This window comes from Bos mutus, chromosome 13 (assembly GCF_027580195.1).
Source record: "Bos mutus isolate GX-2022 chromosome 13, NWIPB_WYAK_1.1, whole genome shotgun sequence".
Lineage (NCBI taxonomy): Eukaryota > Metazoa > Chordata > Mammalia > Artiodactyla > Bovidae > Bos > Bos mutus.
The window spans coordinates 57,530,071-57,556,707 of record NC_091629.1 but is presented as its reverse complement, the minus strand read 5'-3'; the positions used below and the strand labels follow the sequence as shown (position 1 = coordinate 57,556,707).

Below are 26,637 nucleotides of genomic sequence, written 5' to 3'. Positions count from 1 at the left end.
AACCCACATCCTCTGCACTGCAAGGCGATTCCCAACCACTGGACGACTAGGGAAGTTCCCCAAGTTAATGTCTTAATTTTGATAAATGTACCATGCTTATGTAAGATGTGAACATTAAAGGAAGATGGGTGAAGAGCAAATGGAAAAATACTTTCTGTACTCTGCAGTTCTGCCCTAAATCTACAGTCATTTCCAAATTAAAGGTTAAAAAAGTCTGAAATTTGCATAATTCAAATGAGATGAACATCATGTCAAATATTGTTCAATGCATGTATGGAGATAGAGCATCAGAAATAATTGTATAAAAATTGTTTCACATAATACTCTTCTTAAATTTTGAAAGATGTCTTATTTTACTTGGATTTAACAGTAAAGATGAGACAATTTCTGAACTTTAGATAGCTATTTTTCTACTTCAGAAGAGATATTAGTTCCCCAAAGAACCTTCTGGAAAACATCAAGACATTGCAACCATCATCATTTTCAGCCATATATTTCCATTTTAGATGGTGACTACCTGCAGTGAAACACTGGCACTGTTACACTTTTCTTCAAATGTCCTGTTTTGTATTAGTTGTTATTTCTATATTGTTGGGCAAATCAGTTAAAGATTGCCTTTAGTAATGAAACCTGAGCAGAAAATCTGAGCAGACAGCAGCTTAAATAAACAAACAATGATGAGTCAGGCTGTTGCTGTTACTAGTTCAGTGCCTCAAGGATGTCAGGACTGAGTTCTCTGCAGTTAGTTCTTCTGGGATTTTCCTCATGAATGCAAAGCAGCTGTTGTAGCTCCAGCCATCATAGTTTTCTTCCACTAAGGAGAGAGAAAAGACTCCTTCAAGAAAGGAAAACTTTCTACAATTTCCTAATCCATATCTCATCATCCATCACTGTATATGCCATCCCTAGCTACAACAAAGGCTAGGAAATATTGAGTTTTATTTACTAGGAATATGTGATGGCCCCAATAAAACTAGTATTGGAAGAAAGGAAGAGGTGCTAATTCTCAATTATTTTTTCTTGTTTTATATTTAAGCATATTATTTACAACATTAAATAATTATGATTTTATATGCCAAAGCTTCTTTATATCCAAATTCTTTATTTTGATTCATCACTTCGCTGGCTGGATTTCATTGCCACAGGTGATCTCATAAAGTCCCCACAGAAACCTGCCTTGCAGTACCCTAATTTCTTTACTGGCCTGGAATCAAAACTCTAAACGGAAAGAGTCACAGTGGTCTATACCTGGCCCCCTAATCTAGGCAGAAGCTGTCCCTTTGAAACAGAGTGACAACTTACTGCTGCCAGAAAGACTTTTGATTGACAACCAGTGGGCTCCCTGGAGGCCCGATGTCATCGCCAGTCAGCAACAAGGCATCTAACTGGCAGCGCAATAATGAGCTATTGCTGTGACTGGTATGGGAGCAAGAGTGCAGTACCCACCCAGCAAGATTTTAAAGCTGGGGGGTCTATACCACCTGAACACACCCAATCTCATCTGATTTTAAAGCTGATGGGATTTGTCTTAAGGGTATTTTTTCTCGTCCATCCCTGGCTCTTCAGGGCTTGTCCCTCAGCTTTACCCATCAAGCCAGGCTGGGCACTGGGCTTCTCTCCTCTCTTCTGTCTTTGGAAGCTGGGCATCCTGCCTACAAGACCAGACTCAGGAGGGTGCCCAGGACTGGAAACCCTTGAGGAGTTCCGTCCACTTCAAGAATCCCAGGTCTGAACCTCAAATGGTTTTCATATGCATGTCCTTTTCCCCTACACCTCTCCAATAATAAACTGGGTATTATTTTTTTTCTGGTTATAATGTAATACAGGTTTATTATTTTAAAAAAAAAAGAAAGGAAAAAAAGAATAGTATAAAGAATAAAATGAGGGAATTCCCTGGCGGACTAGTGGTTAGGACTCTGTGCTTTCACTGCTAAGGGAGAGATTCAAACCCTGGTCAGGGACTAAAATCCCACAAACTGTGTGTGTGGCAAGGCCAAAGAAATTTTAAAAAAGAGAATAAAAGGAAAATTAGCAACAATCACTACTAACATTTTTCTGTTCTTTCCCTCCAGGATTTTTTCTATGCATTTATGCCTTGTTTTCCTTTTTAGTGAGATGGGATGTATAAATTTTCATAAAGCGCACGTTTTAACTATACACTGAATTTTTATGTATAAATACACCAAGCTGACCACAATGCAGTTCAAATTCTAGAACATCCCCAGTGCTCTCAGCATGCTTCCCAACTGATAATCCCCCTCAAATCTTGATCACCATAGACTAGTCTTTCCTATTTTTGAACTTCATAAAAATGAAATGGATCTTAAAAATGAAAATCGGACATAACTGTTTTACCTCTTTTTTTCACTTAGTATTTGCCATTTCTAGTTCCCCATGTCCTCATTTTCTCGCGACTTATTTTTAATGGTTAAGTATTTTATCATATGATTCTACATGATTTATGTAAGTACCCCCCAATTCCTACACAATAAAATGATTTCTGAATTTTTGCTATTTTAAAAGAGTACCAGGCAGAGCATCATTTTTCTATAGTTTTTCAGAGGGTGTATAGCAAAGTGGTTCAGAGTGTGTGTTTTGGAGTTAGAGATCAGGGTTCACCCCCAATCTATCATTTACCAGTCGCTTGAACTTGAGCAACTTACTACACCTCTTTGAGCCTCAGTTTTCCCACCTGGAAAATAGACACGATAATACTCATCGTATGTTGCTGTGAAGGCTAAGTGAGTAAAGTGTCAAGTTCTTAGCATATTGCCTGGCACAGAGCAAACACCAAGTAAATGCTAAACTGCTATTATTCATCCTGTGTTCATTTCTAATTATTTCCGTAGGAAAAATTCCTAGAAGTGCTGGATCAAAAAACATGCTTGTCTGTAGGGTTTTGAGTACAGTCTGCCAAATTGCCCTCCAGATAAGCTGTGCCAATTCACAGGACTACCAGCTGTGTGTGAGAGTGCCCTTTCCCTGGTCTCTCAACGATGAGTATCATCTTTAAAAAGAAAATAAGAAAAAACAAGAAGCAAAAGGAAGGAAAAAGAAGGAAACCTTGCCAATCAGATAGGGGGGAAGAAATCCCCTATTTTTGTTTTGCTTTCTAGTGAAGTTGAAAAAAAATTTTTGGTATTAGCCATTTGTTTTTCTTCATTTGGAAATTTACCTGGTCAGGCCTTTTGCCATTTTTTTTTTCTGCTGGGGAACATGCTGGTGTTTCCATTCAGGAAGTCTTATTCCATCCTAATGAGCTGCAGTCCCTGTAAGAGGACTTTGGCCTTGGTCCCTGTTCCCAAGTTTCCATCTGGGTGGTCTGTCTGATTTCTTGGTTCTTCTATGTATAAGCTTCTGCTTCATGCTTGCTAGGACCTCCAGATATCTAGTGATCCCCTTTTTCCCACCCCTTGGCAGCCGGCAACATGTAGGTGCCCAGAGCAACCAATCATTCAGTGCCTGTTTTTTTCTTTAAATACGTGCCTGTTCAAGGTTTGTTTAGAAACGAGAGTGATGAATGAAGGAAGAGCTGAGATGAAAGACTCCTTGTGGTGACAAGCAATTCAGTTCTGGCCCCAAATTTGCATATCTCTTAATGAAACTGGCACCCTGCAGTCAAGCACACACATCCACATCTTCCTTAGAAGGCAGTTTAATGGTTCAAAGCATCTCTTTCCCCCAACACCCCAAGTAGTTTTTGAAAGTATCACCTTCCAATGGGTATAGTGACACACCTGAGAGGAATTCAGGTCAATGTAATACTGTAAACCTCATTTCATATCTGGAGGTGATTTTAGCACCCCAGAGATGCTTAGCACCTGCTATAGATTGATACTCTTGGCAATTTCCCATTTAACTAGTGCATTACTGGTTTTGCTTAGTCCCTATAGGGCCCTGGGTTTCCAAGATGTTTGAGGTTGTTCCTTGCCAATGAGGTGATCCAGGATACAAGGTTATAAAGGGAAGTGTACAGAAAAACTTGTCTCCCCTGAAAGAAGATACCATTCCCATTTATTAGATCGCAGAGTATTTTTTTAGAAAACAAGAAAATAAATTATCTAGAATTTAATTTAGTCAAGCATGCCAGGTAAAACCTACAAAAGGAGATTTTTATCTCCTGGATCAATAGAGAAATATACTATGTGTGTGGAAAGAAAGGCATAACATTGTAATGGTATCAATTCATGGTATTCTCACTAATATTTGAGGGAGAGGAACTGGATAAGCCAATTTGAAAATGTGCATGGAAGAATAAATTTTCACAAATAGCTAAGACAAGTCATCTCAAAAATAAAAGCACAGGGAACTCTGCTCAATGTTCTGCGGCAGCCTGGGCGGGAGGGGGGTTTGGGGGAGAATGGCTAAGTCTCTGCTGCACACCTGAAACCATCACAACACTGTTAGCTATATGCCAACATAAAATAAAAAATTAAAACATTTAACTCAAAGGGGGGAAACTTCCCCTACCAGATATTAAAACATAAATTCTCATTTTCAAAGTGTGCTATTAGTGCTTGACCAATGGGATGGAAGAACCCAGAAGCAGACTCACATGTATGGATATTTGGTATGCAATAGAGGTGGCAACAGAAGTCAGTAGGGGAAAGGCTACATTATTTTCATGGTATTGGGGAAAGTGGATCCACTGTATGGAATAAACAGAATTATATCCTATCTCATACCACAGTGGGACAAACCTCAGATGGTTTAAGCAGCTATAAAAAATTCAAGGCGAATCATTATGATATGAAGTGAAGAAAGTATTTCTTAAATAAAACACATAAAGAAAATGACTGATTCTGTTCAATAAATGACATCACAGACAGAGTTAACAAATGACTAACAGATTGGGAAAAGGTATCTGCAGCCTATTTGCAACAACAATCATTAAACAATGAAAACCTAAGCTGCTCAAGAAACTCAGGAGTAATTCAGCAAGAAAAAAAATCTAGCAACCCAGCAGAAAAATAGGCAAACGCACTTTCCGAGGAAATCAAGTAGTGAATAAACAGATGAAGAGAAACTCAACTTAGTAACTAAAGAAAGAAAAAGTAAAACAACAATGACATACTGCTTTACATTCATCAGACTGGGGGGAAAAAAAAAGAGATAATTCCAAGTGCTGAGTAGGATGTAGAGAAAAAAACCTAATGCCTTGTAAATTAGCATAGCTATTCTGAAGAGTAATTTCAAAGCATGTAGTGAGACCAAAGACATTTTAATCTATTATTTTTCAAATTGTGAGTCATGGCCCATTAATATGCTAAATAATCTGTTTAGTAGGTTGTGATCAAAATAGAATAAAATAGACTTAACTAGAATAAAACACATCAGAATGCTTTTCTCATGATAAAGATAGGTATTATTTTACGAAATTTTTGTTTTACTTGTGTGTGTGTGTGTAGGTGGCCTTACCAGATTATGATATAAAATGTATTTCTAATTGTGAGTCACAGTCAAGTAAATTTGAAAGACCCTTCAACCCTACCATCCAGGAATACCTCCTCTGCTTAGATGCTCTAGCAAAGACAAAAAGATAGGTATCGGGTTGGCCAAAAAGTTCATTTGGGTTTTTCCACAAGCCTTGATGGAAAATCCTGAATGAACTTTTTGGCCAACTCAATATAAATATATCCATCACAGCATTGCTTATAACAGTAAAGTGATGGCAAACACATCGGTCTGAAAATGAATTTATAAAAAAATGAAGACAAACATTCAACAGTAGTTCCATAAATTAGAGTTAACACAAATCTCAAATACCATATTGATTGAACAAAAAGGGACAATGGAATAAAATATACGACACGCTAGAATTTACATGAGGTTTAAAAAATGCCCTCCCAAAGCAATACTGTGTATTATTTGTGGATACACATACATGTAAAGAAAGGTTTTGAGGGTGGATTGTTTAAGTTTATACATGTGACACATCAGAGTGGGCGGGTGTCTGGTGACGGTGGGAGCTGTGAAATCATGGCATTGTGATGGCACACAACAGCAGCAACAAAACCACAAAGACGAACCGGTTAGAGAGAATGAGGAAGAGTGTACCTGTTCCTGGAAAGAGTGAAGAATGTTCCAATATTGTTAGGGCAGATTTGTCAATGTTTATTAAAAGCTTTGAAAACACGCATCCTTTTGACCCAGAGGTTCCACTTCAAGTGAACTCACTATGGATGTGTCACCAATTTAACTAGGCGGGGTGGGGGGGCGCGTTCTTTCTTCCTTCGCCACACCAAGCAGCTTGTGGGATTTTTTTTCCCCCCGACCATGGATCAAATCCTTACCACCCACCCCGCACTGGAAGCGCAGAGTCTTAACCACTGGACCACCAGGGAAGTCCGAGGTATATTTATTGCCGTGGGAAAATGTTTACAACAGAAAGTTAAGTGGGAAAAAACAAAACACAGGCCATGAAATTACTTAGGGTATGAGAGCACTGAAATGCACTTAGATGGAAAAAAAAAAAGGAAGAAAACAGATTTAAAAATAGGTATCTGGGTAGTATTTTTTTTCAATTTTCCTTCGTGCTTATTTTTCCCCTAAATTTCCTATCATGGGCAAGGGTGTTTGCGGGTTCTCTGTGCCTGGGTGTGAATCCAGGAGGCAATATCATCTTAGAGTCAGCCCGTCGTAAAGGGTAACTCAGAGAAGACAAGTCAAAGCAAGACAGTCTGAGACTAAAGAGTGCAATGGGGATCCCTGGTGGTAGGGTGATCAATCATCCTGGTTTGTTTAGAACAGTCCCAAATATGAAAATACATGTATGTGTGTGTGTGTGTGTGTGTGTGTGCATTAGTCGCTCAGTCATGTCTCTTTGTGACCCCATGGACTGTAGCCTGCTAGGCTCCTCTGTCCATGGGATTCTCCAGGCAAGAATCCTGGAGTGGGTTGCCATTTCCTTCTCCAGGGGATCTTGCCCACTCAGGGATCCAACCCATGTCTCTTGCATCTCCTGCACTGGCAGGTGGGTTCTTTACCAGTGAGCCACAGGGGAAGCCCTTAATAATGAAAGTACATCCGGGGAAACCTCAGTCCTAGGGAAGCCAGAACTGTTGGTCGCCCTACCTGGTAGAACACAAAATGATTTTAGGTGGCCTGCATTTTACTGAGAAAGTCTTCTTTCTGTGCTACTGTGTCTCTTCACTTATCTAGGTTGTCAATCAGCCTTTTATCAAAGAGATTGCTGACTTCAGACTCAAGCCTTCTGCAAGCCACAGTTGCTGTTCAGTTGCCAAGATGTGTCCAACTCGCTGTGACCCCACGGACTGCAGCATGCCAGTCTTACCTGTCCTTCACTATCTCCTGGAGCTTACTCAAACTCATGTCCATTGAGTGGGTGATACCATCCAACCATCTCATCCTCTGTCGCCCTGCCACCACCCTCAGTCTTTCCCAGCATCAGGATCTTTTCCAATGAGTCAGCTCTTTGCATCAGGTGGCCAAAGTATTGGAGCTTCAGCTTCAGCATCAGTCCTTCCAATGAATATTCAGGGTTGATTTCCTTTAGGATTGACTGGTTGGATCTCCTTGCAGGCCACAGTATCTCCCTATAATTTAATACTGTTTCAGTTGTGTTCTATTTATTTATTCGGTCACCTTCTATTTTTATGGCATAATACTGGTTCTTATTCTATAGCAGTAGTATAAAATTTTCATCTCAAATAAATGTACCTAAACAAAAAGTACAGAGAAGGCAATGGCACCCCACTCCAGTACTCTTGCCTGGAAAATCCCATGGACAGAGGAGCCTGGTAGGCTGCAGTCCATGGGGTCGCTAAGAGTCGGACACGACTGAGTGACTTCACTTTCACTTTTCACTTTCATGCATTGGAGAAGGAAATGGCAACCCACTCCAGTGTTCTTGCCTGGAGAATCCCAGGGACGGGGGAGCCTGGTGGGCTGCCGTCTCTGGGATTGCACAGAGCCGGACACAACTGAAGCGTCTTCGAAGCGGCAAACAAAAAGTAAGTTAATTTAAGGAATAGAATAAAATAGTAATATTTGTGGCTTACACCTATTGCACAAATCAAGGAGGCCTAGACCATCTTCCCATTCCTCTCTATCATTGCCTCTCCAACGACATGTTGTACCACCTTCCCTTTCATTCATCCGAATTGGCCTCCTTTTCTTTTCTCTAACATACCAGGCACTCTTCCTGCTCAGGGCCTTTGCACTTGCTATTGCCTCTGCCTGTAACACTCTTTCTGTGGTTATCCACTTGAGTTACCTCTTCAGGTCTTGCTCAAATGTCACCTTTTCATGATGCTTCTTTGGCCATCCTGCATAATGCTATAAATCTGTCTCCAGACACCCCCAGTCCTCCTTCTCTACTTGATATACTTTTTTTTTCAACATCACTTTCTACCATCTAAACACTATGTGTGTGTGCTAAGTCACTTTAGTTGTGTCCAGCTCTTTGTGACCCCATGGACTGTAGCCCACCAGGCTCCTCTGTCCATGGGCTTCTCCAGGCAAGAATACTGGAGTGGGTTGCCATGCCCTCCTCCAAGGGACCTTCTCCACTCAGGGATCGAACCCATGTCTCCTGTGGCTACTGCATTGCAGGTGAATTCTTTACCACTGAGCTGCCAGGGAAGTCCCTAAACACTATACACAGTTGTTGTTTTTTAACTTATATCTCTTCTTCATCTTCTGTTTGCCCCACAGAATATCACTTTCATGAGGACACAAATTTATTGTTGGTTTGGGCATTGTTTTCCGCACTTTCTAGGACCTCGAACAGTGCCTGGCTCAAAGGAAGTGCAGGGTAAATACTCACTATCCAAGGGCTCTCTGATGTGTGAGTGAGTCAGCCTGGTTTGGAGGTACAAGACTGGGGAAATGGCTACCATTACCTTCCTCCTCTCCCACATGTTTCTCCCATGGTCCAGAAGAGACTTGCACCCAACTTTCCTTCCTCCTTCCTGCCCCTTTCTTCCCTGGATCAGAAACAAAGACACCTGCCTTAAAATTCACATTTAGAAGTGTCTTAGAGAAGCTGTGACTGAGTCTGGGGTTACTTGGTTTCAAGAAACAAGACACAGAGAGGGTTTTAGTGAAGGGACACAGGGCAATGTCAAAGACTCATTGGCAGAAAATACAGGCAGGTAAGTGTATCCGCTGGGATGCTTTTGGTGACTGAAAACAAAATCAAAAGGCCCCAAGCCATATGTGTTAAGCAGTAATGAAATGTATATGCCGACAATTACACTAAGTAGGGCAGCTCCAAGGTTGGTTAATTCAGTGGCTCAATGACATCATTAAGGATCTGGATTCTTTCTTTTACCTGCTCTGCCACCCAATTTTTCAGGTTTGTCCTAATTTAGCTTCCCTATTGGTTTCAATGAGTATATGTCCAGCAATGGAAAAGGCCGTGTTTCTTTCTAAGGTGTTTATTTTTGAAGAGTGAGGGAAGGGGCTTCCCTGGCAGCCCAGTGGCTAAGACTCCACACTCCGAATGCAGGGGGCTCAGGTTTGACCCCTGGTCAGGGGACTAGAGCCCACACGCTGTAGCTAAGAGTTCACAGGCCGGAAGTGAAGATCCCATGTACCACAACTAAGACCCGGCACTGTCAAATAAATAAACAAATATTTTTTAAAAAGCGAGTGAGAGAAGCTTTCAAAGGAGCTGCTTGTCCCTAAAATTTCACTCACATCACATTGGTCAGAATTGCATCATGTGCATAAACCAAAGACTGGCAGGAGGAATGACTGTATAGTGGAGGGTGAATTATCCAGGTAAAAACAGAGAAAGATATAGGAAGATGGATTTGGGCAGGCAACCCAATATGTGTGTTTCAGACAGTCTCACAAAGAAATGAAATTGAGGACTGCAAAAAAAACAAAAACTGGGCACCTAGGTTGCCCCCTCCCTATTTCCATAGCTTGATTTTCTTTTCATTTAGACTTATAGAGGTCTTTTTCAGCCTCCTGCTGCCCTAGAAAGCCTGGCTTTCCTTGCCCGCCGTGACCCATGGCGCAGACAAGACTCCTTTGGCTCCAACTTAATTTCACTTCCCAGCTGAAGTACAAGACCCACTAGTGAACATATGAGGCAGGGTAGACTAATGGCTGCAACAAAGAAGTCTAAAACCTCAGTGACTTGAGACCATCTAGCTCCCTGTGCTATACAGCAGGGCTTCCAGCTGGCGCTAGTGGTAAAGAACCCCTCTGTTAAAGCAGGAGACAGAAAAGACATGGACTTGATCCCTAGGTGGGGAAGATCCCCTGGAGGAGGCAATGGCAACCCACTCCAGTATTCTTGCCTAGGAAATCCCATGGACAGAGGAGCCTGGCGGGCCACAGTTCCTGGGGTCCCAAAGAGTCAGATACCACTGACTGACTAACACTGCGATACAGGAGGATTTTACCGTTATTCATTCTATGTTTACTAACTAGTTTGCATCTGCTAACCTGATTCCCAGTCCATACTCCCACATCTCTCCTCCGCCTCGGCAACCACAAGTCTTTTCTCTATGTCTGTGAGTCTGTTTTTGTTTTGTAGATAAATTCATTTGTGTCATATTTCAGCTTCCATGTATAAGTGACAGCATATGGTATCTTTCTCTGAACTTCATTTCACTTAGTATGGTAATCTCCAGTTCCATCCATGTTGCTGCAAATGGCATTATTTCATTCTTTTTACGGCTGAGTAATATTCCATTGTATACATGTACCACATCTTCTTTAGATGATGGTTAGTACTTATTGAGCTACTATATCTGCCAACTATTCTATGAGGTATATTATTTCCTCTGATGAAAGTGAAAGAGGAGAGTGAAAGAGGAAAGTTGGCTTAAAACTCAACATTCAGAAAACTAAGATCATGGCATCCAGTCCCATCACTTCATGGCAAACAGATGGGGAAACAATGGAAACAGTGACAGACTTTATTTTGGGGGGGCTCCAAAATCACTACAGATGGTGACTGCACCCATGAAATTAAAAGACGCTTGCTCCTTGGAAGAAGACCTATGACCAACCTAGACAGCATATTAAAAGCAGAGACATTACTTTGTCAACAAAGGTCCATCTAGTCAAAGCTATGGTTTTTCCAGTGGTCATGTATGGATGTGAGAGTTGGACTATAAAGAAAGCTAAGCACTGAAGACTTGATGCTTTTGAACTGTGGTGTTGGAGAATACTCTTGAGAGTCCCTTGGACTGCAAAGAGATCAAACCAGTCCATCCTAAAGGAAATCAGTCCTGAATACTCATTGGAAGGACTGATGCTGAAACTGAAACTCCAATACTTTGGCCACCTGATGTGAAGAACTGACTCATTTGAAACGACTCTGATGCTGGGAAAGATAGAAGGCAGGAGCAGAAGGGGACAACAGAGGATGAGATGGTTGGATGGCATCACCGACTCGATGGACATGAGTTTGAGCAAGCTCCGGGAGTTGGTGATGGACAAGGAAGCCTGGCGTGCTGTAGTCCCGGGGTGGCATAGAGTTAGACACAACTGAGCGACTGAACTGAACTGAAACTAAAGTTCAGAGAGGAAAGCAACTTACCCAATATTACACAGCTAGTGACTCTCAGAAGCCAGTTACTTTCAGTTACTCATTAAAAAAAAAATTATTTATTTTTGGCTGTGCTAGGTCTTTGTTGCTGCGTATGGGCTTTCTCCAGTTTCAGTGAGCGAGGGCTATTCTTCATTACTGTGCTTGGGCTTCTCATTGCAGTGGCTTCTCTTGTTGCAGAGCACGGGCTGTAGGTTTGTGGGCTTCAGTAGTTACAGCTTGGAGGCTCAGTAGTTGTGACTTGTGGGCTCTAGAGTGCAGATTCAGTGGTTGTAGCACACGGGCTCAGTTGCTTTACATTATGTGGGATCTTCCCGGACTAGGGATCGAACCTGTGACTCCTGCATTGGCAGGGGTCTTAACCCCTGGATCACCAGGGAAGTCCCAGTTACTCAGTTTTGAACTCAAGACTATCCAACCTGAGGGAGTAATTCAACAGAAGTGGAAGGAACATCTAAATAAAATTAGACTCAACAAGACGTCAGAGCTGGGAGGCCTTTCAGTGGTCACGCTGTGCCACTTCCCTTTTGACAGGTGAGCCCCAGAGACAGGGAAGGTCTTCCCCAAGGTCACACCATCCACCTGTGACAGAGCAAATCTTCATCTTCCTCTAGGTTTCTAGACCCCAGCCGGCTCCTTCTTTTGATCTGGATGCCACCAAAGGAGCGCTTCAGATGCTGAGGTTGCCTGGTGGGAGAAGGGGTACCGAAGGAAAAGGTTCTGGGTCCTGAAGAAAGGAATCCACCGTTCCCACCCAGACAGGGCCCCCCTTGGCTTGGGAGAGCAGGTGATGGCTTGGGAAATGACAGGTGGTTATTTTGGGCAGCTAAGCTTACTTCCCCATTCCCAGGAGCTGGACATGAAAGCATGCTCCCACTCGATCCATGTTGCTAGTGACAGAATTAGCACAGAGTTAGAGAGTTAGTGTGCAGCCTTGGCCCAAGTAACACACTGACACTTCAATTATTTACAAATAGTTACTAATCACCCCTTATTAGGTGAAAAATGTACTTTTTTTTTTTTTTGCTGCACCACGCAGCATATGGGATCTTAAGTATCCCAACCAAGGATCGACCCATGCTCCCTGCAGATGAAGCATGAAGTCTTAACCATTGGGCCACCAGAGAAGTCCCTGTACTTAATTTTTTTTAATTTGGAATAATACATATTCATTGTAAAAAAAGAAACTGAAGCTCCAGCTCCAATATTTTGGCCACATGATGTGAAGAGCTGACTCATTAGAAAATATCCTGATGCTGGGAAAGATTGAAGGCAGGAGGAGAAGGGGAAGACAGAGGATGAGATGGTTGGATGGCATCACCGACTCAATGGACATGAGTTTGAGCAAACTCTGGGAGATGGTGAAGGACATGGAAGCCTGGGGTGCTGCAGTCCATGGGATCAGAGAGAGTTGGACATGACTGAGCAACTGAACAATAAAAGAGGAAGGCATAAAGCAAAGGATACTGACTCCTACCTGAAAGTTTTCTGTCTTGTTTCCCAAAGGAAACCACAGTTAATAGCTTCCTTCCTGTATGCTGCTGCTGCTAAGTCACTTCAGTCGTGTCCGACTCTGTGTGACCCCATAGACGGCAGCCCACCAGGCTCCCCCATCCCTGGGATTCTCCAGGCAAGAACACTGGAGTGGGTTGCCATTTCCTTCTCCAATGCATGAAAGTGAAAAGTCAAAGTGAAGTCACTCAGTCGTGTCCAACTCTTAGCGACCTCACAGACTGCAGCCTACAAGGCTCCTCCGTCCATGGGATTTTCCAGGCAAGAGTACTGGAGTGGGGTGCCATTGCCTTCTCCATCCTTCCTGTATATTGCTCCTGAAATTTGCATGTCTGTTCAAAGACATATATTTAAGTATGAATATATATTTATATGTATCTAGGTATATACACACATATGTATATAAACACACAGATGGGATCACACTATATATACTAGTCAGATTTTGCTTATTTGTGCATCTAGGATATCAGTGCATATGGAGACCTACATTGTTCTTTAAAATGACTGTAGAATTCCTTGTGTGGTTGTATCATAGTGTATTTAATGGGCATGCAGCTTGTTTTTAGTCTCTTGCTATTATAACAATGCTACAACATTCTTATTTTATATATGTGCGTATATGCAGGTATACCTATAGAATAAACGCATAAAAGTGGAATTGCTGAGTTAAATGGCAAATTTATAAATGAAATGGTTTGTAGATTTGAAATTTTAATAGGTACCAACAAATTAATCTCCAAAGCGTGAGTGCTTACTCACTAAATTGTGTCCAACTCTTTGTGACCCCATGGACTGTAGCCTGCCAGGTTCCTCTGTCCATGGGATTTTCCAGCCAAGAATACTGAAGTGGGTTGCCATTTCCTACTCCAGAAGATCTTCTTGACTCAGGGATCAAACCTGTGTCTCTGGTGTCTCCTGCACTGATAGGCAGATTCTTTACCGCTGAGCGACCTGGGAAGCCCATAATCTTCAAAGAGTTTCCATCAATACATACTCCCAACACTGTGTATCTGTGTCTATTTCCCCACTCCCTCTCCCTACAATTTATTGTCAAGCAATTTCTTCTTTATTAGACTGGTAGGTCAAAAAAGGTGACTCACTTTTGTTTTAATTAACATTCCCTTAATTGTGAGAGACACTGAATAATATTTTGCTGTTTACATGACATTTATCCATGTTATGTGCTGAGAATCACATAACATAGATAAATCTTTCTGACCAAGGGTCAAACCCAAGTCTCTTGCATCTCCTGTATTGGCAGGTGAATTCTTTATCACTATGCCACCTGGGAAACCATGCCATTTATAAATTATATGCCTGAGAACTGACTGTTCATGACCTTTCTCCATTTCCTATTGGAGCAATGGCCTTTTCATATTGTTTTGTAAAACTCTTTATATATTATATATATTAAGGAAACTCTTTTTTTTTATCCTTTGAAAAACTTACTGTAGTTTTGGGCTTCCCTGATGGCTCATTGATAAAGAATCCACCTGCCAATGCAGGAGATACAGGTTCGATCCTTGATCCAGGAAGATCCCGTGTGCCGTGGAGCAACCAAGCCCGTGTGCCCCAGCTATTGAGCCTGTGCTCCAGGGCCCTGGTGATGCAGCTACTGAGCTCACCTCCTGCAACTACGGGAGCCCCATGCACCCTAGAGCCTGTGCTCAGAACGGAAGCCACTTCAATGAGAAGCCTGCTCTCCACAACTAGAGAAAAGCCCACACAGCAACAAAGACCCAGCAAGCCAAATATAGATAAATAAAATTATATAAAAAAACCTTACTGTAGTTTTATAATGTTTTACCATCTGATAGGGCTCATTATCTTTCATTCTTCTGTACTCTTCCCAACTCGTTTCCTGACAATTTTTACATGTTTATTTTTCCTATGAACTGTAAAATCAGCTTGTCTAGTTCTAAAGGTTCTTTTCCAATTTTTTCTCCATTATTTCTACAACTCTTTTACCGCATCATACCATTTAGCCTTGAAGTCACTGAATGAGGTTTGAAGTTTATCTTCCAAATGAGAACACAGTGGCTTAGCACTGCCTAAGGTCACACGGGAGGTTTCTTATGGCCAGAATCTGCCCCTACCTCAAGCCCCTGCCTCCTCCTCCACCTGCTGCTCTGTGAGTATGTGTTTGTGTGTGTGTGTGTGTGAGTGTGTGAATGTGAGTATGTGTGTATGTGTTAGTTGAGGATGACTCAAGAAGTGCAGCAGCGCCTGATGCAAGGGCTACTGCAGTAAGTCTTGCTTTGGAGAAGCTCAAACCAGGTGTGCGGTAAAGCCTGACCTCATTCCTTCTGTCTTCCCATCTCTAACTCTCTCTCTCCTTCTCGCTTGTTTCTGTCTCTGCCTCTTTTGCTCTCTGCTTCTCGCATCTCTCTATTACTATGTCCCTGTCTCTTGTCTAGTCTCTGTCTCTTTCTACCCTTTCTTTCTTTCTTTCTCTCTCTTTTGTCCTAAAGGGTGGTTTTGAGGGGCAGAAATCACACCCCCTACCCAATTCCTTTATTATTTTTCTTTCTTTCTTTTTTTAGCCATAAGGCCCCTCACCAAATAGTAAGTGAAGATGCTCTTCCTGGACCAGAATGTGTGTTCCTGCCCCTCTTCGCTCCCTGCTCCCCCACGCTCATCTCCTACCATGAGAGAATATCAAATGCTTCCCCAGAGGAAAAACAGAGTCCAGCAGGGATTGGGAGGAAGCAGCGGCCTAAGCCCCACAGTGAAAATGGGTCCTGGCTTTGTTCCAACTCTGCCTGACTCTCCAGATGACCCAGGACAGGCCCCTGCCATTCTTAGGCTTGGCAGGGGAGGGGTCCCCAGCCTGCTCCATAACTCTGCACAGCTCTTTGCAGTTTGTGAAGGTCAGGTGCACTAAGAATTTCCATAACAGAGGTAAGGGAAGTGTGCTCTATCTATTGTATGGTCCAGAGCAGGCACAGGTTTTATCCAAGGTCACACCAGAAGGCGGTGGCAGAGGCACCTAATGGCCTCTGCTATAGTAGGGCCCCACCAGCTCCTAGCTCAGGGCTGGCCCGTAGTAAAGTGCTGATGAGAATTTGCTGAAATATACTGGCTGCCACAATGATGATGATAATAGTTAATGTAGAAAGCACTTACTATGCATTATGCCATGTAGTTAGTGTTTTATATGCAATATCTCACTTAACTCCCACACCCCTATTTCCATATCTATTGGGTATTATTCCCATTTCATGGATGAGAAAACAGAGACACAGAGAGATAAAGTCATTTGTCTAAGAGAGAGAACTATGTAGCTAGTAAGTGTCACTATGTAGCTAGTGAGTATCAGTGCAATTGAGATGAAAGAGTGGGAGGGTGGATAGTTGGGTGGATGACTGAATGGATGGTTGGAAGCATAAATGAATGGTTAAGACAGTTGTCTAAGGGACTTGGAATTAATAACAGATCTTAATATCTCTATCCCCATCATCTCAGTCTTGTGTTAGCCAATTAAATGCAAAAATTAATCCAAGAAGATGAGTCCCCTCTCAAGCTACCAGCCTACATGGACAAGTTCACAGACAGCAGCCTTCACACACAGTCAAGGATAAATTCTCACTACCAGGATTTAAGGGGACAGATACATACACACATGGACAAGAGCAGACATCAACATTGATACCCAAATAAAACCAACACAGCCTAGTTACATACACACACACACGGATCCTGATATACTAAGAGGTAAAAGAGATGCTGAGAAGCACACACTATCAGCAGGAGACACCAGCCCACTCAAGCAGATACAGACCCACACAGACTGGGACACGTGGTGTGGATCACACACATAGAGAACAGACAAGTGCTCTCTTGTGTCTCTGTCTCTCTTGTGTCTCTGTCTCTCTTGTGTCTCTTGTCACACACACACACACATACATGCACACACACACTCACTCACACACACACCAGTGCATACGAAGACCAGGATGTATGTTGCATTTAAAGCCAGATTGGATTCACTTAACATAAAGATATGCATCTTCCAAGGACATATTTAGAAACAAGGTCATTCACAGACAAGGACACAGATATGCAGAAGTGCCCATCTATTCAGAGACATACCCACAGAGATGCTTATGCGCACACACACACATATCCACACACCCCTACCCCAGCAGGCAGAACACAAACAGGATCAGTCTTTTTCTTATCAGCAGCAACCAGGGCTCTCTTGGGCTCAGCTACCTTCCAGCTGCCTCTCCCTTCCTCTAGAAAGGCGCTCACCTGAGTCTTGCTACACACGGAACATTTTGGGGCCACTTCACTTTGCGCTTCATCTTAGAGGACGGATGCTGAAGAGGAGGAGTTTCATCCATCTGTGCCGTTTTCTCTTGATGCTGCAAAGCTTGGCAGTGCCTTGCTCCCCCCTTCCCTTCCCGATCCTCACCCATCCAGCTTTCCTCTTAATCCTGCCTAAGGTTGTCTCAGCAACTTTCTCAGGCTCAGCCCTTCCTGCCCTCTCTCCAGCCTTGGCCCTTGCTGCCTCCCACCCGGGGCCCACAGCCTCCCATCTGGCCTCGGGACCCACAGTCCCCCCACCTCCTCCATTTCACCTTCCCACGGGACATTCTTTCTCAGCCTCCCCTTCCATTTGCATTTTAGAAACAATCAGTGGCTTTTGGGTTCAAATCAGGATTTATCTGAAGAGAAGAGGGGGAAGCAACCCGCTAAATTCACTCCAATCCATTCCTCCCAGAGCAGTCCCAGAGATGATTTTTAAATGCAAATGTGAGGGCAGTGACTTTATTTCATTTGCTGGTATTTATATCCCCAGGGCCAAGAACAGTGCCAGGCACATAGCATTTTCAGCTTAAATGTCACCTCTCCAAAGAAGCCTTCTTAGATCCCCTCGGGCTGGGTGAGATACCCTCATACACACGCATGCAGGTGCACATACATGAACACACATGTGCTATAAAATACATACATACATATGTATCTTACAAGTGATATGTGATATATGCACAAAATGTCACATATATATATGTATGTGTGTCTATATCACTGTTGTTGTTTAGCTGCTAAGTCAAGTCCGACTCTTTTATGACCCCATGGACTGAAGCCTGCCAGGCTCCTCTGTCCATGGCATTTCCAAGAATACTGGAGTGGGTTGCCGTTTCCTTCTCCATAGGATTTTCCCTACCCAGGGATGGAACCTGTGTTTCCTGCATTGCAGGCGGATTCTTTGCTGCTGAGCGACCAGGGAAGCCTGTCTCTCTATTAATATATATACACACACGCATATATGTATATATATACACACACACATACATACTTAATCTAATCACACAAGCACTTTAATAGCAGAGCTTTCTCAGTCCAGGAAGTAGAAGGGAGGTGAGAGAATTGCTAAGGAGGAGATGTGTTTGACATCCTAATAACGATCTTGAAGATGAAGAGGCCATGTGCAAGGACCACAGACCTGTTTCTAGGAATGGCAAGTGACTTCTGGCTGAAAGCCAGAAAGGAAATGGGACCCTCAGTTCTACAGCTCCGAGGAACCAAATACTGCCAACAACTTGAATGAGCTTGGAAGCCAATTCTTTTCAAGAGCCTCCAGATAAGAACCCAGTCTGGCCAATGCCTTGTGAAGTCCTAAGTAAAGAACCCAGTCAAGCCTGCTCAGACCTCTGACTGAGAGAATGGTAAACTAATAAATGGGTGTGTTTTTTTAAGTCTCTTTGTTATACGACAACTGAAAACTAATACACGTTATCTTACTTAATCCTCACCACCATCCAAAAGTGGGGCGGGGGTTGCATCTCTCCTGTACAGATGGAAAAACAGGCAGGTGAAGGATAGCATCACAGTCTGGATGGAAACTGTGCTCTTGCCATCTCAGCAGGCTGCTTCCTGAAGCAGATGTAGGAACAGCTGGGAAAAGTTAGACATCTGGGCCCAACTATGTAGGGACCTAGGTCTTGGGTCAAGGCCAGCGAACGGAGTGCAGGTTTCGAGTTATGACTGTGTTCATCTAGGGGGCTCTGCATTATCTGTGTGTGTGTGTGTGTGTGTGTGTGTGTGTGTGTGTGTGTGTGAGTCCCTGGGGGTTTATACGTGGGAGTGTCTGAGTGAACATGTGAGTCTGGTGGAGTGTTTCTCAGTGTCCCTGTATGAGTCTGCGGGTGTCTATGCATCAGAATATATCCATCACCAGGAGTGACTAAGTCTGGGTGTGAACCTGTGTGTGCCCACTGAGGTGTGTCTGAGTCTGAGGGTGACTGTGTGAGTCTGATGGTGTTTGTCAGGGTGTTTCTGGGTGTGCCTGGATCCCTGTGAAAGAGCTCAGTGTTGGAGGGGCACTGGTGTCTCTCCATGCAGGCCTGGTCACTGAGTATGAGTGTGTCACTGAGTAGGGGTGTCTGTGAGTGTGGATTCTGTGGCTACTGTGGGTTCACGATGGTGTGTGTGTCCACCAGAAGTTCTCAGTTCGTGTGGGTTCTGAGGGTCTCCTATGTGGCCAAGGGTGTGCCTATTTGTTCCTCAGAGTGTGTCTGCAGGTCTCTGGGTGTGAATCTGTGTGTGTCCGTGGATGTACCTACCTGTGGGGGTCTTAGGGGTGTCTGGAGTCTAAGGGGTTCTGTCCTTGGGTTCTCCAAGTGTCGCTATGAGTGAGTCTGGGTGAATCTCTCTGGGTGTGTAAGTCTGAGGGTGTCCGTCGTGTGTCCTGCACAAGTGGATGCAGTCGTGGGGGTGCCCGTTTGAGCTGCTCTGCAGGTTCACGTGTGAACCTGAGGGTCTCCGGTGCCGGTCACCGTGACTGTGTCCCTTTCGACTGCGTTTCTGTCCCTGGGTTGGCCGGTCTCAGGTGGGGACCGGACGCCTGGAATTCGGGGCGTCTGGGGGGCTCAGTGTGGGGGTGGGGACAGCGTGGGGCCGCAGCAGTCGGCGCGCTCGTCGCTCGGGGCGCGCACAACCTGCGGGCCCGGGAGGCGAGGAGGGGCCCCGCCCGCGCCCTCCGGCTCCCACGCCCCGCGCGCGGCGCCCCCTCCCCCGGGCGGCGCCGATTGGCTGCGGCGGCGGCTGGAGCCCGCCCCGCGCGGCCGGCTGGGGGCGCCGCGGGCCAGAGCGAGCTGCGCCGCCACCGCCGCCGCCACCGCTGCCGCCGCCGCCGGGAGCACCGCGCGCCTCGGGCTCCGCGCGCCGCCAGCTCCCGGCCCGCCCGCTCGCCGGCCCCGCCGCGCCCGCCAGCCCCGCCGCGGAGCCCCGGCCCGGCCTCGGGCCGCCGCCACCACGCCGCGCGCAGTACTCCGCGTCAAGAATGGGGCGGCCAAGCTGCCCAAGCCGGCCGCCGCCGCCGCCGCCGCGGCCGAGGCGCCCGGCGCCGGCGCGGGCATGGAGCGCTCACAGAGCCGCCTCAGCCTGTCCGCCTCCTTCGAGGCGCTCGCCATCTACTTCCCGTGTATGAACTCCTTCGACGACGAGGACGCGGGTAAGCGCGCGGCCCGCCCCCGACCCCCGGGGGGTGTCCCGGGAGCCGGATCCCGAGGCCCCGTCCCCGACCCCGTGCGCCCTCAGAGGTGGCCACTCTTCCCTCCCCACCCCCAATCCCAACCACGCTCGGGGATGCGCCCCCAGGGTCTAATTTCCCACCCACGGGACCTCAGAGTCTCTAGGGTGTGGGGTCTTCTCGCCTCCCGCCGCCCTCAGGGACCTAGATCCTCTGCCATTCACCCCTTTTCCGCAGGTGGGCCCTTTGGGTCTCCTGGACTTAGCTCTCCCTACTCACCTGCGCCAACTGAATGCTCCCATTCTTGTCTCTGCATCCGACCTGCCGCCCTCCCCGAGCCTCCTATAAGTGCCCCCTCCTCAGACACCGGGGCTCTGGCCGCCTCACCCGCGGGGCTCCGACGCGCCCCCCGCCATTGGAGGTGGCGCGCAACCTTCCTGCTCCATCTTTGTCTTGGCTGCATCCTGAGACTCCCAGTGCCAGACCCCTGCCCTGCGCCCAGGGCCTTGAGCGCCCCCCGTTTGTCTCTCGTCTTTCCCCAGGGGCGGGGGCTTCGGGCTCCAGGGCTGGGGTGGACCTTGAGGGGACCGGCCGGGGGACGGCCTTTCCTCTCGGTTCCTCCCGGCTGGTCCCGGAGGGAGGCGTAGGGCGGCGCCGACTCTACACCTGCGCGCCCTTCGGAGTGTGCCTCTGATCCCGGGTGCTCTTGGGCCTGGAGTGGCCTTTCTGGGTGGGCTGGACCGGGCCACCATTCATCGGCCGGAACCTCAGGCTCCCAGGCCTGCGCGCAACCTCGGCCAGAGCCCAAGGGGCGGGGAAATGTGGAGAAACCGGCTCCTGGCGGCCCTGGGACCAGACAGAGGAAACAGAAGGGCTTCGGATACGCTTTTGCGGTGAGGAAGCGAATCCACCAACAGGTGGGGTAGCTAGAGGGCTTTGGGTGAGAGTTCCCCAAAGAGTGCCAGAGAGGGAGTCGGAATCATGTTCCGGTCTTGGGCTTGCTTATCTCCTTATTAGCCGTGACCTTGGGCGAGTCGTGCCGCCTCTAGCCTCCATATACTGGTCTGTAAAATGGGATGATGGTACCTCAGACACAAGGGTTAAGTTACAAGTGTTTTGTATGCTGATCTGAGAGTATTTTAGTTCAGTGAGGGGATGAAAGGGGAGGGGAGTGTGTGGTGGGGAGGAGCAAAATGGTTTCCTGACATTTTGGGGAACTTGATGACAGTACGGATGAGTTCTCCCCCAAATACATACACGCACCATCCAAACATTTTTGTCCATAGTTTTAGGGAGTTCAAGGGCCCTGCTTAAGACTCTGCCTACAGGGACGCGTATCTGGTCAGCCAGTTATCTGATAAGCCTTGGATGGAGCGGTGGGTGATGGGTGCTCACCTCTTCCTGTTGGAGCAGGAGGCAAGTGGGGAGAAAGTTCTGCAGCAGAATGTGTTGGCTGAGTGGGTGAATGGGGGCATGTGAGGCTGACCCCTGACACAGCCTTCTTGGTGTTGACCTGAAGAGGGGGTGGAGTGAAGATGGTTACTGCAGAGCCAATTTATAGAATCACCATTTTACAGAAAGAATAACTGAGGCTTCGCTTCCCCCTTGATGCAGCTGAGGGAGGGTGTATTATTACTATCATGGACAAGGCAAGGTGAGGAGGGGTGGAGGGGCTCTCCTAACCCAGTGGCCTCCCCTGGAGCAAAATCAGAGAGAGGAAATCTGGCTCAACTGGGGGTTTGGGGAGGGAGCCCCACCTGCCTCGGTGGGTGGGCTCCCCCATCCCTCCCTTGATGTTCAAGGACACTCCTGAAGTTCAACAGGCCACTTAGGTCTCAAGAGCCAACTGTCCCTGTGGTAGGGACAGTTGGGATTTTCTCCAGAGTCATGCTCCTTGTCATGATTCAGATGCTTTGGTTATTATCGTTGGTTGCAGGCGACTTGCTCTGGTTTCACTTAAGTTACAATAGGTAACTTCATGCAATATTAGAGATTTTTAAAGGTCCACCTGCTTTTTTTCCCCTGCTTTTTTTTCCCCCAGCAGATTTCTTCAAATTCTTAACTTTTTTTTTCACTTGGGGGACCTAGAAATCGTCTTGTCCAACGTCGCTTTGCCCCCACATGGATGTGTGTGTGTGAATGTGTGTGAGGTTGAAGTCCCTATGTGTGTGTGTATAACCCAAGGTCACCCAGTGAGGCGGGCACAGAGCCGAGACTAAAATCAGGTTTCCGGTTCTCTTTCCAGTAAAGCACTAGTCCCGTCTCTGAAAGATGATTTTTTTTTTTTTTTTAAGTCAGATCTCTCTGTGTAGAAAATGGTTTCCAGGTGAAGAGGCCCCAGGGAGCTGCCGACAGCCGAGAGTTTGGTTTGGGCATCTTGTGCTCAACTGCTCATCTTAAGGGATGCTTCGAATTTGGGAGGGGGAGGGAGAAGGTGAAATTTCATTTCCGGAAGGCTAATGAGTGTCTGGTGAGAATCGGAAGTAGGGAACGTTGTCTTGGTTCTTAATTTTTCTTGTTCTTCTCAAAGTCATTAATTTTCTCCTTAAAAAAAAAAAAAAAAGCCTTTTAGGTTTATTCTTTTAGAGCAGCACCATGCTGAACTAATTTCGAAAAGCAGTTTGAATATGTCTCAGATAGTGGACAGAGACTGCTGCAGTTGGAGGGCTGTCGGAACTGACTTGGCTTTACCTTTCTCTCTTCGGCTCCCTCGCCTAACCGTTTCATGCCCCTCTCTGTTCCCGGTGGCCCAGGGGTGCCCCTGATGGTCCTCTGGCTTATCTAGGGTTCTCCCTTTGTTGCTGCTTCCACCTCCTGTCCACTGCATCTTTTTCATCAACTCGATTGACGCAGAGCCATCTTCAGAGTTTATATGCTACCCTTCAGCTGGTTTCCTGAGAAACTGTGAGGAGGAGACTTTCATTAGCCTTAACTGGGCCAGAGCACTTTCCTGCCTTGAGCTTGGGAGCCTTGGACATTTTGTCAGCAAAGGAAGCTGCCCCTTCCTCCCCTTTCTAGCCACCCTGGGGCTCAGGAGGCTGGTCACCGCGGATCCCTAGAATTCTTCCCAAGAAGCATCTTCCCTTGTGCACTCTGAACCCAATTCTTACACTGCTTTGCCCCTTTTCATAAAGATACTGGGGCTTTAGAGAGGCATGCTTTTGGGAGGCATTTTTCATGTTTGTGTCTTCATGGCTCAACCTGGCTCCTTCTGGCTTTGTAATTGAGGAGGGGTCGGGCAGGGGGCAGTTAGACATGTGACCTCTGCTTTCTTATCTATAACAGGAAGAAAAGCAGAGCATGGACCACAGAGGGTAAACATTTTTTAAATGATTCCTTCTGCTAAGTATTCTCCTAGGCACTTTGAATATTGTTTTCTTTCCTCACAGCAAGTCTATAAAATTAACATTTGACAGTCCCCATTTTCAAATGGGAAAACTGAGACACAATTCATGTTAACATCCCCATTTTCAGAGAAGAAAACTGAGACGCAGAGAGAGTATTCACTCGAGGTCGCTGAGCCAGGACATGAGGGAGGTAGGGTCTGAACTTGAGCGGTCTGCCTCAAGCATCTATGCGGTTGATTGTTGCGCTGTGTGTGCTACGGAAAGGGCAGAGTACAGCGCCTGACACTAGACAGGCTCTCGGTAGCTGTTAGCTAGTCATCTTTCTTCTTACCAAGAAGTAAGGCTTGTTTCTGAGCAAGATTGTAGAAAGGAATCTGTGGGTTTGAGGCAGGGGGGGAAGCCTGATTCTCAAAACGTTAGCTTATAAGCTAATTTTATTGCATTGTTATAGCTATTAAGGCACAATTGGGCCCTCCTTCTTGGGAGGGGTTTAAAGATGGGGATTTGGGGGACTTGCATGTGGAACAAGAGGGTGGGGAGCACCCAGCGCCCCATGTCCCCGTTCTCTTTAACAGTTTGTTTTTATTACATCTTCAGTCCCAGACCTGCCAGTCTGCCTTGGGGCACGGCTGGGGAGCTTGTCTGGAGAGTGTCTCCAGTTTCCAGCAAATGCCAAAGGGGATTGCTACATCAGGGTCTAAAATTGAGGATGGTGTCCCTGAGTCTGACCAAGTGGTTTTGGCGTCCAGTTCTCCCCCACCCGCTTGGGAGAGGGGCGGAGAAGCTGGAGCAGCCAGCTCCGATTTGCCCATAGGATGCTTCGATCCAGTGCAGGGAGGAAGTTGCCATGGCAACACCGGCCGGCTACCGGTCCCTCTCCTAGCAGTTCGGGCCACATCTCTGAGCTGGAAAGCCCTTCGTGGTACCGCCTTCTTCCGATCAGGCCAGAACTGATGGGTGGGGTGGCCTGATGGCTGGGACGTACCAACTAGTGCCAAAACCCACTCCCCTTATTTTTGGACAGAGGGAAAATGGAGGGGGCTGACTGCGTTACCTCTCCTGGCTGGTGGGGAAGAGATACTCCTGTCTTGCCAGATAGATCTCAGCAGGGGAAACGAGAGCTCCAAATCCCGCCCCCGCCCAGGCACCTGGAATGACCCGCCCTGGACTCCCCCTCCCTTCCCCAGTTTACTCCTCTTGGCAGAGTTTTCTTTCCCAGCCCCAGTGCTAACTTTTGTCCTTGAAATTTGACCTGAGCTTTTTCTGGGAAACAAAATGTCCTGCTGAACCACCCCTTCCACCCTGAGGTGGAGGGAACACAGAACTTAGGCCCTAAAGGGGGGCTGGGGCTGGGTGGATGAGGAGGAATGGTGAGGGGAGGAGCCTGAAAATATCCTTCAGGATCAGGGCCGCTGGAGGGCGCGAGGTGGCACCGTCATCCCTGGGGCATGCCACTTCCTGTCCCCCCTCTGCCACTTTCCCTAAGTTACCACCAAGTGCTGTAATCTCCTTTATGGGCTGGGAATTGGGCAGAACTCTTCTGGATTTGGATAACTGAGGCACAGTAAAGAATGGAACCAGCTCTTCTCATAGTTCAAGCTGTGGGTGGGGTGAGTGTGTGGACCCCAAACTCTGCTATCTTGAATGACCCTGAAAGATGCATCTCAGAAAAATAGCATATACAGGAGTCATCCTTTCCCCCAGTACACAGCTCACTGGCCTCCGGATCTGTTCTGATGCTGTTAGGGCTCTTTCCGAAAATTTTCTCCCCGCTCTGGCGCCCCCTCTTCCTTGTCCCCAAGCTGCCAGACTCATGGCTGCAGCTTCCTTGGCGTTTGCAGGCATCAGAGAGGCCCCCCCTTGCTTGTGTTTGGTGGGAAGGGAAAAGGAGGGACCCATTGCCTCGTCTCCCTTTGAGAACTCTGCGCTGCTTTCCTCCTTACCCACCTCCATCCAGAGGTGAGCCTGTTCTGACTGAAGGCTGAGAGAGGGCAGGGCGGAGAGGTGGAGAGCAGACACAAGCCAGCTGACCCTCTCTCTCTCATCTCAGGGCTTTTCTCCTCCTCTGCCTCCCCTAATATCTCTTCACGGGGGCCTTAACAACCATCGCTTCAACATTTCTTTTAAGAGTTGTTGGAAAGGCACCAGTTTTGGAGAATGTGCTCAGAGGGTGTCGATGCCCCCCACAATGTCATCTGTGTACCCCCCCTTGACAGTCAAGCCCACTGTCTTCCTGTCAAAGCTCAAATTCCCACCCTCACCCCCAGTCCCCTGGAATGACTGACTGGAATTCCCTCCTGACCCTCCCCATTTACTCGATGGGGCTTGGATTTGACTCTACTTTGGTGTTAGGGCCTCAGGCAAGTCCGGGCCTCAGTTTCCCGCTCTTGAAAAAGGGGTTAATTATCCTTGTCTGAGCATGTCTCAGCATTGTAAAAATAAAACTGCTTGAAAGGCTTGTTCTCCTGTGCACAGTGTCGTAGTCTTCCTGCATCTTACAGCAGCCGGAAGGGATAGCTACTGTTGTCAATGTACCCATTTTGCAGATGAGGAAAAGCCAGGCAGCGTGGTGTAGTTTTGTGACTTTCTTGGGTTGCACAGTAGTGATTCAAACCCAGGCGTGTTTGACTCCAGAGACCACCCTCTGCCCCCCGGCCTGAAATGAGATTCCAGGTGGGAAAGGGCAGTGTCAGGCCTGGCAGCTGTGCTTGGGCTGGCCAAGCAGACACTGACAAAGGCGAGGGTATGAGGGCCTGTTCAGC

The 26,637-nt window shown here is 46.5% G+C and overlaps 1 protein-coding gene across 1 annotated transcript in view; it reads left to right on the top strand.

The window, feature by feature from the left end:
- The first annotated feature begins 20,185 nt into the window (after window positions 1-20,185).
- RIMS4 (regulating synaptic membrane exocytosis 4) overlaps window positions 20,186-26,637 on the top strand; it is a 71,188-nt gene continuing 64,736 nt past the window's right edge. The window contains exon 1 of the mRNA XM_005903179.3: window positions 20,186-20,510. Coding sequence (XP_005903241.3) covers window positions 20,414-20,510 — 97 coding nt within the window. The 5' untranslated portion in view covers window positions 20,186-20,413. The remainder of the gene's footprint in view (window positions 20,511-26,637) is intronic.